Here is a 12,447-nt window from a genome sequence, read left to right as displayed (position 1 = left end):
ATTGAAATTTGAACATCTTATGACTTATTGTATAATAATTGATTTAGACGTTTTTCTTATTATTTTTCTGAAATAGCGTAGGTAGGTAAGTACCTAATTAGTTTATGAATATACAAAAATATATACCACATTTTCGCATTTAAAAAGAAAAGTTTTTATAAATAAGTAAATTTGTTTAAAACTAATAGGTATCTAAATAAGAGATGAAGACTCGACGAGGAGCCTAGACTTGTTTTTTTAAATTCATGTTGCGTAATCTAGCGTTTTGGAATAAAAATTAGGTCTTTTAGCATAAAAAACATTTTGTTTCAAATCCCTTCAAGTGATAAAATTGTAATACAATTTTCTGACACTATAGGCTGTAGCAAATGTCAGTTTGAGTGGCAATTGTCCGAATACCCTCGGCCCTCGCTATTTCAGCTTAAAATACAGGACTCGCAGTCATTATTTAGACGTCTCAGACCTTACGTGTGGTTGTTATAACGGGAAAAAGGTTCTTTTGGTTGTATCCCACCATTCGTAGTGTGGATATATATAAATATAACATTTTTTATTTCATTTCTGCTGATAAACAGTAGTATTTTGATTTTAGATTACTTGTGAATCAATATTCATTTTTTTTTTTTTCTGGTAAATAGTTGGCACATATAATGTGCCATGTGAACAAATTAAAATACAATTAGTCAATTGGGTTTAAATCACGTAATATTATAAGTATGCATTTTATTGCATAAAAAGCTAACCCTCTGGCCCCTGTACATTATGTTGATAATAGTTAAAAAATAAAATTGTTTTATGTTCCCTAATATTTTTCCAATTTTAATGATCACTGACTACGATTTAAGAATTTATGAATGGTATTGGTCATTCGGCTATTTATTATTGTTAATATTGGTCTATAATAAAAAGTAACTAATTATGATTTAAATCGTAGCATCTACCCATAGGGAAATATTATTCTAGCATATACCTGTTAATAAAACGATTGGATATTTAAAACTAAAAAGATAATTAACCTGTTATCAAATGCATTATCACATTGATAGAATTCAAATTGTTTAAGTTCTATTATCAAAATTAAAAGTTAAGAAATATTATGAATATTTAGTTTTTATTAGTATTATTAATATGGTATCTTTAACTTTTGCTTAGAATATATTTAAATTACATTCATAATGACTTGAATTGAACATTTCAATACTGCTGAAGAAAATTAAATTTGTCTAAAATATGACTAACCTTCATACGACCACAGCATTGACGGAGTTCACTCCATTAAGTCCTGAACAAGAACAATCATCCGTTGGTTCATTCTTTTCTAAAGTATTCAGCTTTAAAACAAGTCCAACAGATGCCAATGCCAATGATAAAAATGCTGAAGTGGTTGTTAATAATGTAAGTATAATTGTGAAATCAAAAAAATTAATGAAGTAGATTCTTACCAATGTTTATTTAATTTTAATATTAATTATGTACCTGCACCAAATATTTAATTTGAAAAAAAAATATTTTTAAATAATTAAGTTTATTACATGTAAAGTATTACCTATAGTGATGTAATAACAAATTTTAAATTAAAAATATATTTTACTTAAAACATCTTTATTGATAAAATATATTATGTTAATCAATTGTAACTTATTTTTTTTTTTTTTATAAAGTACAATTGTGTACATTTTCTTATTATCTATAGGGTATAACATAATATTATTATCAGGACTATGAATTTTTGACATTAGAAAACCTTAAAAATATATTATAAATCCCTAAAAATGCATTGAAATCTCAAGAGAATAAAATATTTAAATTAAAGATATTAGTTAAATATTCAGTGTGTGTAAAAAACATAAAATATTTATAAGAAAAAAATTGATTAATAATTTATATAATAAAAGTATTATTTTAAAAATTAAAATCATTAAAGATTTTGAAAAAATTAAAAATGTTAATACTAAGAGTTAAATAGCTTAAATATTTAATTCATTAATAGAGTCATACTCAAGTTTGGTAGCACCCTACAACTCCACATTTTTTGGAAAATCACTATATTTGTGTCATTCTAAAAAAACACAAAATAAAAAAATGAGAAATTTATATCAGTTATAAAAAACTGTCAACAAAAAAAATTTTAAATACCTATATACATAGTAATATAAAAAGAATAAACACCAAAAAAAAAATTTGTACGATATACTTGAATTTAAAACTTAAAGAAAATAAGTAGATAACTATATTTATTTAACAATATGTATATAGTTTTGAAATTTGTGTCTCTGACTCATGCCCTGCCCAACGTGCCCCGAATATGGCCCCTACCTAATAAACAACTAATTCAAACATTTTTTTAAGATAGTTATATTCTTTAATGAGCAAAAATTAATATATTTTTCTAAAAATTATCATTTATAATTATTATACTTGATTTTTATTATTAGAATCAAACAGAAAAGGACACTTCACAAGCTCTTATGACCATAGATGCAAGAAATTTACCAAATATTCTTAAAAGAGTTGGAAATTTATTACCTGTTCGATCAGGAGTAAGTTAATTTTATTTAAGCAAATGTATCTTAAATCATTCATATTATTATTATTTTAGGATTATCCATCATATGGAAATACTGATTTAAAACAGTATTGGATGCCTGATTCTGTAAGTAAAGAATGTTATGATTGTTGTGAGAAATTTACAACTTTTCGTCGGCGTCACCATTGTAGAGTATGTGGTCAAATATTTTGTTCAAAATGTTGTTACCAAGAAATACCTGGTAAAATAATGGGATGTTCAGGTAAATTTTTTTTTTTAAATATTAATTTATTGTTAATTGTATTGGTATCAATTATAATAAATAAAATTATAATATGATTATATTTTTTATTTCTTTTCAAATATTAAAATTAGCTAAAAATGTTTTGCCTTAGGGGACCTCAGAGTTTGTACATATTGTTGCAAAATAGTATTGTCTTATCTTCAGTCTGTTGCTAAAGATGTAGTATTATCCCCAGACTTAATATCACTTAGAAATGAATTACAAGTGAAATTGGGCAATAATGAAGTATTAACTAACTGTAATATCTCAACAAACACAAAGTACTTTGAAAATATAATTGAAACAACAAATTCTCCTAGTAGAAAGATTTCTGTTGGTTATCAAGAAGAAAATTTTGCATTATCCCGGTATATTTTTATTATATGCCTATTCAACTTATTATTTTTAATTTTAAACTATTTTTGTTCATTAGATCGAGCACTTTAGGTAGTTTATCTCCTATAGAATCTACTGATGATCCAAACGTAACACATAATTTAAATAACTTGTTTGAAGAAATAACACAAATTAACGGAGGATTAAGTTTAAAAACACACCGATACCATTTAAGAAGCTATCATTCATGTTTTCTTGGAAACAATTTAATTGAGTGGCTATTAAACCACGGTAAAGTTACTAGCAGGTAATAAATATTCTTTAAAATTATAATATTTTAATAAACTATTATTGTTATGATTGCTGTTGTATTATATGTTATTAGATAAAATTTTAAATTATAGTACTAACTGCTAAGTGTATATTAATTAGTAAATAATAGTTAAAATGTGCATTTGCACTTATTCAGAATGCACGGTACAGCAATAGGACAAGTACTTTTGGATGCTGGATACATAGAAGAAGTTATGGAGAATGAAGGGGACTTTTTAGATGGAAATTGTTTGTATAGATTTTGTTCAGTACTTCCAAATCAATCACAAAAGAATATGAAAAGTAAAACTACAAAATCTAAAATTTATGGTAATTATAAATATTATATTTATATTTATCAGCAATTTTTTGCTTAAATTAGTTTTTATTTATCTCATTTTTATATATATATCTTTTAATAGAAAAAACAAAGTTCAAATGTTTCTAATGGAAGTTTCAAATTAGATTTAGATCTTCATAATAACACAGTTCAAATTTCAAAACCTAGTTCTCAAAAACTAAAATTAAATCCAGGTAAAATTAATAATTTTTTTAATAAAGTATAATTTTATGTTTAATAAAATTCTATGATTTTAGTTGTAGAACCACGGCTTATAGACACATTAATAAAAAAATTGTTAGAAATTATTGCTATGACTTACGAACGAAATAATTTTGGCACAATGAAAACTTGGAGTTCTCCTAAAAAACTAGGAGAAGATTATAATGAAGCATATATTTTTAATTACTTAACGTTAGTAACTATTTATTACTTATAAGTTATAACATAACTAATACTTAATATTTTTTATTAAATAATGATTTCTATTATTAATTAGTTAGTTAACTAGTATTATTTAAAATTTTAGAAAGATCTTTGATGATCATAAACTGAACTTTGTCATACAAATGTTAAAAAAAAATGGTCTCTCTATGAATTGGGTTGACACCTTAATTGCACTTTCTGACTTAGTTATTGGCGAACTCTCTCCAGATTTATCTCCTGATACTGAAAATATGAGTATTTGCGAGTAAGTTCTTTTTTAAATTAGTGTTATTATTATTTATTAAAGATAAGTAAAGCTAAGATTTTAAAATTATACTGTTTTGTTTATTATTGAAATAGGTGAAAATATTACGATATTGTATTTTATTAAATAAAATGTTTTTATAAAAACATCTTTGTATTTATTATAATATGCCTAAATTAATATTTTAATATTTTACTTACCTTAAATTATTTATTTTGTCTTAATTTATCTTTAGTTTCAATCATGTATTATATTTTATTATTTTATATATTAATAAAAACCCATTTACATTTCTTCTTTTACATTGATATTCATTATTTGATTTTTTTTTCAGTTATTTACAAATAAAAAAAATAGAAGGAGGTGAACGGAGTGATAGTTGTATTGTCAGCGGTATTGTATGTTCAAAAAATATTGCCAATAAAGCTATGGCTTCAAGAATATCTGGGCCTAAAATTTTATTACTTCAATGTTCAATAATTTACCAACGTGTTGAAGGAAAATTATTATCATTAGAGCCTGTTATTATGCAGGTAAACTTTGTAAATCTATACTTCATTCCAGAATTGAAGACACTTAGCAACAAACCGTTTTTGTCTTACGAATAGCACCTGCCTAACAGAATAATTAGTGACAGATGAAAAGGGAAAATTGTGGATAGAACTGGTGTCTTCTCTTTTGGAATTAAATATAGTATCTATTTAAGTAAAAGAAAATGTATTCTTCTGGTAACTTTATGTATATTATGTAGGAACACGATTACTTCAGAAATATTGTGAGCCGTATTGTATCAATGAAACCTGATCTTATATTAGTGCAAAAAAGTGTATCTAGAATTGCACAAGAACTTTTTAATCAAATGGGTGTAACATTAGTATTGAATGTTAAGACATCTGTTCTGGAGCGTATTGCTCGATGCACCGGTGCAGAAATATTAACTTCAGTTGATGCACATATGGGAAAACCAGTATTAGGAACATGCCAACAATTTTATGTAGAAAATTTTGGTAACAAAGCCTTAATGTTCTTTGAAGGATGTCCAGTACCAGATCGAGGATGTTCAGTTTTGCTTAGAGGCAGTTCTAATAAACAGTTAAAAATATTAAAAAGTATACTTAAACAACTAATATTAATGATATACAATTGGAAGTTAGAAAAATCCTATTTAATGGATCAATTTGCATCACTGCCAGTAAAAAATGAGGAATTAAACAATGACTTTTTCGCTGATTCATCAATTTCATCAAATGAAAATAATAATGCTGTTACTGAATATCAATCAAAATTGACTAAAGTGAATAATTCACAACCTTCATTGACCAATACCGATCAAGACAATAAGTATCAATACTTTTTAAATTCGACTTTACTCTCATTATCACCAATAGTTAACGTAAGTATGAAAACAATAACACAATTATTGAATTATTATATTTATATTAAACAATTTAATTACAATTTTTATTATTTAGTTTTCAGTTCCATACTTAGAATCAGATAATGGAAAACGTTGTAAATTAAGAAAATATTTTTCAAAACATATTTATGTATCACAAATTCTAAATAATATGAAATCATCAATAGATTACAATCAAGAAAATGAACAGTTGGAGTTAGAAATAAATGTATATAATTTTTATATCGTTAACTTATATATTATTGTATATTATTATGATTCTGGGACAAATATTTTAACTAACTATATTGTAAAGGAATAAAAAACTATTAATGTTAATTTCTTGAATTAGGTCCTTGTCATCTAGTTTTCATTCAAATTGGATTAAAAATCAGTTGACACTGTTATTTTAAAATGTAATTAAATTTAGTTTAAACATTATGTTTAAACTAATTTTAGGCTTAATAAAGTATATATTTATATATTATGTTATGTTTACTAATATGTACTATTTTCTTATTACAGCTTAAACCAAAACATGCATTTGTAACATCTAAACTAACTGAAGACATAAACGGCGATGAAGTTCAAACTATGTTGGCTTTGTTTCGTGCTCAAGGTGGTAGAATATTACACAATCAATTAGAAAAAACATCTGTAAAGACTAAAAAAAATAATTACTCCAAAAAAGAAAAACTTATTGACATATTTGATCCTGTCAATCATCAACGGTTACCTGTGATGTTTTATAGTTTTTGTCCAGAATCAAATAATGCACCTTCATTTTGTGTCGAGCCCAGGTTTATTATATTGTTTTTTATTTATAACTCTTTTATACATTAAATAGATGAAATATAATTGTAAACATATTTTTAGGTTGGTATTTATGGAGTTCTATGGAGTTAATGATATATGCTTAGGCAGATTTTTAGAAAGATATTGTTTTCGTGAAACATATGAATGTCCATCTGATTCATGTGACAGTCCAATGAATAGACATGAGCGACGTTTCATACACGATAAAAGTTGTTTTAGACTTTTATTATCTAATATTAGTGGCCGTTTAATTGATCCTCCATACAATGAAAATTTAATTTATACTTGGTCATATTGTAAAAAGTGTTCTTTAGTAAGTAAAACTTATTATAAAAATAATAATTAATAGTAAATCATCAAATAAATATCTAAATGAACTGATTGTTTTATTTAGATAACACCCGTAGTACCATTGTCAGATGATACATGGGCATTTTCTTTTGCAAAATACCTAGAACTAAAATTTCATTCTCAGCAATGTGTTTGTCGTGCGTTACCTAATTGTAACCACTTTTTAAATCAAGATTATATACAATTTTTTGTTTATAACAAAATAGTAGCATCTTTTGAGTATGTTCAAAAATAAATAATTTAAATTAACTAAATAGTTTTAAATATCCTAATTTTTTTTATAGATATATAAATATTAAAATGTGGGAAATTAGATTACCTAGTTTAAAACTTAAAATAATCCCTATAAAAGTTAGCCAATACCGTCCTGATATATTGGAAGAAGTGAAACAGTGGGCGTTAATGGGACACGAAGTATTCAATGCTATTACGAACAAAATATGTTCTTTATCTATGGAAGCGAGTGGTAAAATAATATTCTTAAACTGAATAAGTTAAATGAAAATTTATATACCATACTTTTCAGCAAATTTCTTACCATTAAAACAACAATTACAAAAGGATCAAGGATTATTCAAACAAAGAGTTGATGATATACAACTTCGAATTACTTCACCAACACTAACTGACAAGGATACAAATTATGGTATTTAATATTATGTATTTACATATCAATTATCAATACAATTTAAGGAAAAACCTCGGCAACTAACTGTTGCACAGAGACATGGATCATGGCCTGAAAAAAACTGGTTGCAGCCGAGTTTCTTCCTACTTAACTTAATAGATTATAGTAGCATTTCCCAAATAAAGGGTCATAACTCACTACCAGGCCACAAAAATTTAGTACCGAGTTTTAGAATTAATAAAATTCTCGTATTAAATGTTATTTATCATTTTATTTGATAATTTGGACTTTTCATATAAATAAATTCATTAATATGAATAATTATTATTTATAAACATAAGAATAATTTTCAACACTCCTGTTTCTGAAGAATAAATATAGAAATCAAACTAGATTTAAGAATAAAATTAATGTCTTTTCCAGCAAACTTGTAGTTTTTAGTTAAAAATAAACAGCTTCATACTTTTCACTGATAGTAGTCAATTAATATAATTAGTAAATATATTATAATTATTACATTGTTGTTAAAAATTATGCTTCAATTGTATTATAAAATTTAATTAGACATTCAAATGTGTTTTATTTTACCTTTTTTTATGCAATGATAAATGTAAAATATTTTGATAGGTTACAGAGAGGAAAAATATTAATTACCTGGCCAACTCAAACAAGAGTTTAGGAAACCCTGGAATATAGTATTCATTATATGTTTATTTTTTATAATATATATATTATTAGGGGCAGTATTAAATACAATATGGAAGTTGGATGATTCAATGACCTTATTGAAGAGAGCAGTAAGTGAAGCAACAATCAATTGGAATTCTAAATTAATAAAAATAGAAACTGCTATTAAAAAAGAAGATAAATCTCAGAAGAAAAGCGAAACCAAATCAAATAATTTGTCAGAAGTATTAGAAGAAATTATAAATTTTGAATGTGATTCAAGTCGCTTTGTTATCGAAGAGCATAACATAACAAGTCATCTGAGCCAACATTCATTAGTTTCTGAATCAGAAATAGCTGCTGATCATGATTTTGAAAATCTGAATGATTCTGACATGTGCCAAAGTGAAAAATGTTATTTATCTGTACCACAAGCACAAAGTGATATTACAACAGATAGTGACAGTGATGCTATTGATGATTGTTAGTAGATATTATGAAAATAAGCATTAACAATATAATAAATATTTTTTTGTTCTTTTTCAGTCGACAGTAATGTACTAAATGAACCTAAATCTCAATTATCTATGTCACAAAACGATAAAAAAAGTGTCAAAACAATTCTATCACAATTTTTACCATCATCTACACCACCTGCAGTTATTTCTGTAAATATTTATAAATTTTCAAAGTGTAATATCTTAATATATTATAGTGAATTATTTCAATAATTTATAGAATCCAATAGAACTTACTGAACACCATGTATTGAACATACACTGTCGTATTCCTATATCAATTTATGAAAAAGAACCCAGTTCCATTATTGCATTCACATTGAGTACATCATTTTACCACAACAACATATCAAATACAGAATTAATGTAAACAAAAATAATTTAATATCAATAAAAATATGGTCATTCAAATTTTGTATTTACAAAATTGTTTAACATCTTAATATGATTTTAGTTTTATCATAATAATCTGAATAGCTCTATTTATATATATTTATTAAATTACCATTATTTATTTAAAATTTGAATAGATCAACTGTTGAACATGTTGAACCAGATAATGATCAAAAAGAAACAGATGAAAAATCAAAACAACACATTGAGGTATGTACTACAATCTTACAAATGTATATATTTTTTTTTGTTTTTTAAATGTATCCGCTATTTTTTTTTTTCATACAGATAACCTTCTCAGATTCTACAACCAATTTCTATGTGAAAGTTTATTTTGCTAAACAATTTGCAAAATTAAGGGAAACATTCTTTGTATCAGGAGAAGAAATGTACATACGTTCTTTAGCAAGGTGTATTTCATGGTCAGCTAGAGGTGGAAAATCAGGATCAAATTTTTGTAAAACAAAAGGTAATTAAAGTTAAATTTTTAATTTATTTTGTTATTGTTAATTATATTTTTATTTATTATATAAAATTAAAAAATATTTTTTATTATTAGATGATAGGTTTGTATTGAAGGAAATATCTCGTTTAGAGATATTACCATTTTTAGAATTTGCTCCTCAATATTTTGCGTACATACACTCACGTCAGACAAATAGACGACCCACTCTTTTATGCAAGATTGTTGGAGTTTATAAAGTAAGATATCGAAATACTGTCAAAGGATCGTCATTTAATTCAAATTTATTAGTGATGGAGAATCTTTTCTACAATAAAAATATTTCTCATATATTTGATCTAAAAGGATCTGTTAGAAATAGATTAGTTGATCCAAATTCACAAGATGGAGAAATTGTATTATTAGATGAAAATCTCATTAAAAGTAAGTTTCTTATAAACATCTTTTTAATTTTTTTATGACTTTAAATTTTATAGTAATATAACCTAAAATAACCATGGTTCCTATTTTAGTGTCATGTGAATCGCCATTATATGTTCACCCTCATTCTAAAATAATTTTAAATCAAGCAATCAATGATGACTCAGAATTTCTTACCTCACAACTTGTCATGGATTATTCTTTATTAGTTGGCTTAGATGAAGATTCTGGTGAATTAGTATTAGGAATCATTGGTAATTTTTAATTTTAATAATTAAGGTCTAAGCTATTTTTAAAAAATGACGGCATATTAATAACAAAATTCTACACACTTCCTAAAATATGTTGGTTTTAAAAACTGTGATTAAGTTGAATGGTTGTAGAAATTTAATTTGTTTGTCATAATTTACTTGAAAATATACTTGGTATTAATTTAAGCTTTTTAAAATAGTTTTTTTAACAATTTTTGAATTTACTTTAATTAAGTACGTTACTTTATTTTTCTTAAATAAAGATTCTATCACCATAAAACTATTTTATTAAAAATACAAATGGGGTTCTGAATAAGTTTCATGATAACGTAATAATCAAGAGTAGTTTTGTTGTTTTTTCTTTTAATTTTTCAATACTTTAAATAAAAAAATGTATTATTTATATTTTAACATTTTTTAGTTAACAAAAACTTTTTACAGATTACATTCGTACTTTTACATGGGACAAAAAAATAGAAACAATGGTAAAAAAATCAGGACTCCTTGGTGGTCAAGGTAAATTACCTACAATAATTTCTCCAGAGGAGTACAAGAATCGATTTGTTGCTGCAATGAATTTGTATTTTTTGTCAGTACCTAATAGATGGACTGGCATGGCCAAAGGCTTTGAACATCGGTTTTAAAAATATTTTATTCTTCCTTTCTGTGATATTATGTTTTACAATTAGTTTAAATTTTGTAAAGTTTTATTTCTTATAATATGTATTACAAAAAACAATATTATTATTATTATCATTATTTTTTTTTTGAAATATCTGTTATTTAAACAGTAACAATATGTATGTAGAATGATTCACTAGGTATTCTCATCTTTATTTTTTTTCATAAATAATAAATTTATTCAAATTCTAATTTTTGGAATATTTAAACATACTTATGAACCATATTTTCAAATACTTGAACTTTTTAAACCTTTTTAAAAGGAAAGTCCTGTTGTGTTACAAATGTTGATACTTAAGTATAATTTAATTTCCAAAAATCAGAATTTAAGTAAATTTATTGTTATAGTAAAAAATAGAGGTATGAATGCTTGATTAAACACCTCGTGCAATATGCCATTATATATAATTATATATTTAAATAGAGGGTTCATAGATTTAATATCTAATTTAATGTTGATTGATATAAGTTATAGTTTATAATTTACCTACTAATAATATTATAGTTAAAAACTTAAATAAAAATATGTTTTATAGTTTATTTGTTTAATAGTTATAATTAGAAATCGGATTTATATTATCTTAATATTCTTTTAAAATAGTAAGTATGTAATATTTTGTCTTAGAAAATGCAAAATATTCTTTTGATATTCTGTAAAAAACAATTAATAACTGTAATAACAATGAATGGTGTATAAAAATTATGTATAAAATATTTTATTAAATATTTTCTTTGGAAGAATATTTACAAAAAAATTTTGTTTTTTATTCTCAAATATTATCTAACTTATTAAATATTCTCTAACCCCTAAAATATAATTTTTTTATGCAAAATACAATTTTTTCTATAAATTTTATGTTTTATAAATCACAAATATTTCTTATTCCCATTCAACTGTTTACACTAAAAAGTAAAAACAAATATGTAAAATCATAAAAATCCGATCTCTAGTTATAATATATCATATGTTTTATTAATATTAAATATTTTTATAAAATAATAAAAACTATAATTTGATCTATATTTTTTATTGTTGCTCATCAAATCATCAATAATAAACAATAATTAATATGCTTATAATATTCACAAATAATATGAAAGTTTTTCAACCTTGGATCTCCTAAAACAATGATTTTAATTTTTTTATCGGATTTTTTTCCGATTGTTTAAGAAAAAAATTTTGCATATAAGGTTTCTTGTTTTTATAAAGATTTAAAAGTTTATTGTTGGTGGATGAAAAGGGTTTTTGTTGAATCTAAAATATTTTTTCTACAAATAAAAATGTGGAGAAAAATGTAATGTTGGTGCTGATCCTTTAATAAATATTATTCTATGATATCTACTTATCTATTAACTATTGATTGTTTTGCACTTA

General features: G+C 24.2%; 1 protein-coding gene across 1 annotated transcript; it reads left to right on the top strand.

Annotated features, from left to right (window-relative positions):
* The first annotated feature begins 1,103 nt into the window (after window positions 1-1,103).
* On the top strand, window positions 1,104-11,103 carry LOC112600680 (putative 1-phosphatidylinositol 3-phosphate 5-kinase). Its single transcript, XM_025347975.1, has 25 exons — window positions 1,104-1,395; window positions 2,436-2,540; window positions 2,600-2,789; window positions 2,923-3,178; window positions 3,244-3,453; window positions 3,616-3,788; window positions 3,882-3,992; window positions 4,056-4,212; window positions 4,328-4,489; window positions 4,824-5,022; window positions 5,241-5,882; window positions 5,962-6,114; window positions 6,411-6,685; window positions 6,762-7,014; window positions 7,096-7,271; window positions 7,337-7,518; window positions 7,579-7,698; window positions 8,419-8,829; window positions 8,893-9,014; window positions 9,085-9,230; window positions 9,395-9,467; window positions 9,546-9,726; window positions 9,817-10,143; window positions 10,233-10,394; window positions 10,833-11,103. The coding sequence occupies exons 1-25, from the start codon at window positions 1,231-1,233 to the stop codon at window positions 11,033-11,035; spliced, it is 5,154 nt and encodes a 1,717-aa protein (XP_025203760.1). The 5' UTR covers window positions 1,104-1,230; the 3' UTR covers window positions 11,036-11,103.
* The last annotated feature ends 1,344 nt before the right edge of the window (window positions 11,104-12,447 follow it).

The sequence above is a fragment of the Melanaphis sacchari genome, unplaced genomic scaffold (genome assembly GCF_002803265.2).
Source record: "Melanaphis sacchari strain LSU unplaced genomic scaffold, SCAv2.0 Contig66_pilon_pilon, whole genome shotgun sequence".
Classification (NCBI taxonomy): Eukaryota; Metazoa; Arthropoda; class Insecta; order Hemiptera; family Aphididae; genus Melanaphis; species Melanaphis sacchari.
This window is presented reverse-complemented; position numbering and strand designations above follow the sequence as displayed.

Bases quoted from the DNA above. Each gene is read 5' to 3' on its own strand.
- LOC112600680 (XM_025347975.1), top strand. From the start codon at position 1,231: ATGACTAACCTTCATACGACCACAGCATTGACGGAGTTCACTCCATTA. The intron at 3,179-3,243 runs GTATATTTTTAT...TTTGTTCATTAG, and splicing joins GAAAATTTTGCATTATCCCG to ATCGAGCACTTTAGGTAGTT. The intron at 7,272-7,336 runs GTATGTTCAAAA...TTTTTTTTATAG, and splicing joins AAAATAGTAGCATCTTTTGA to ATATATAAATATTAAAATGT.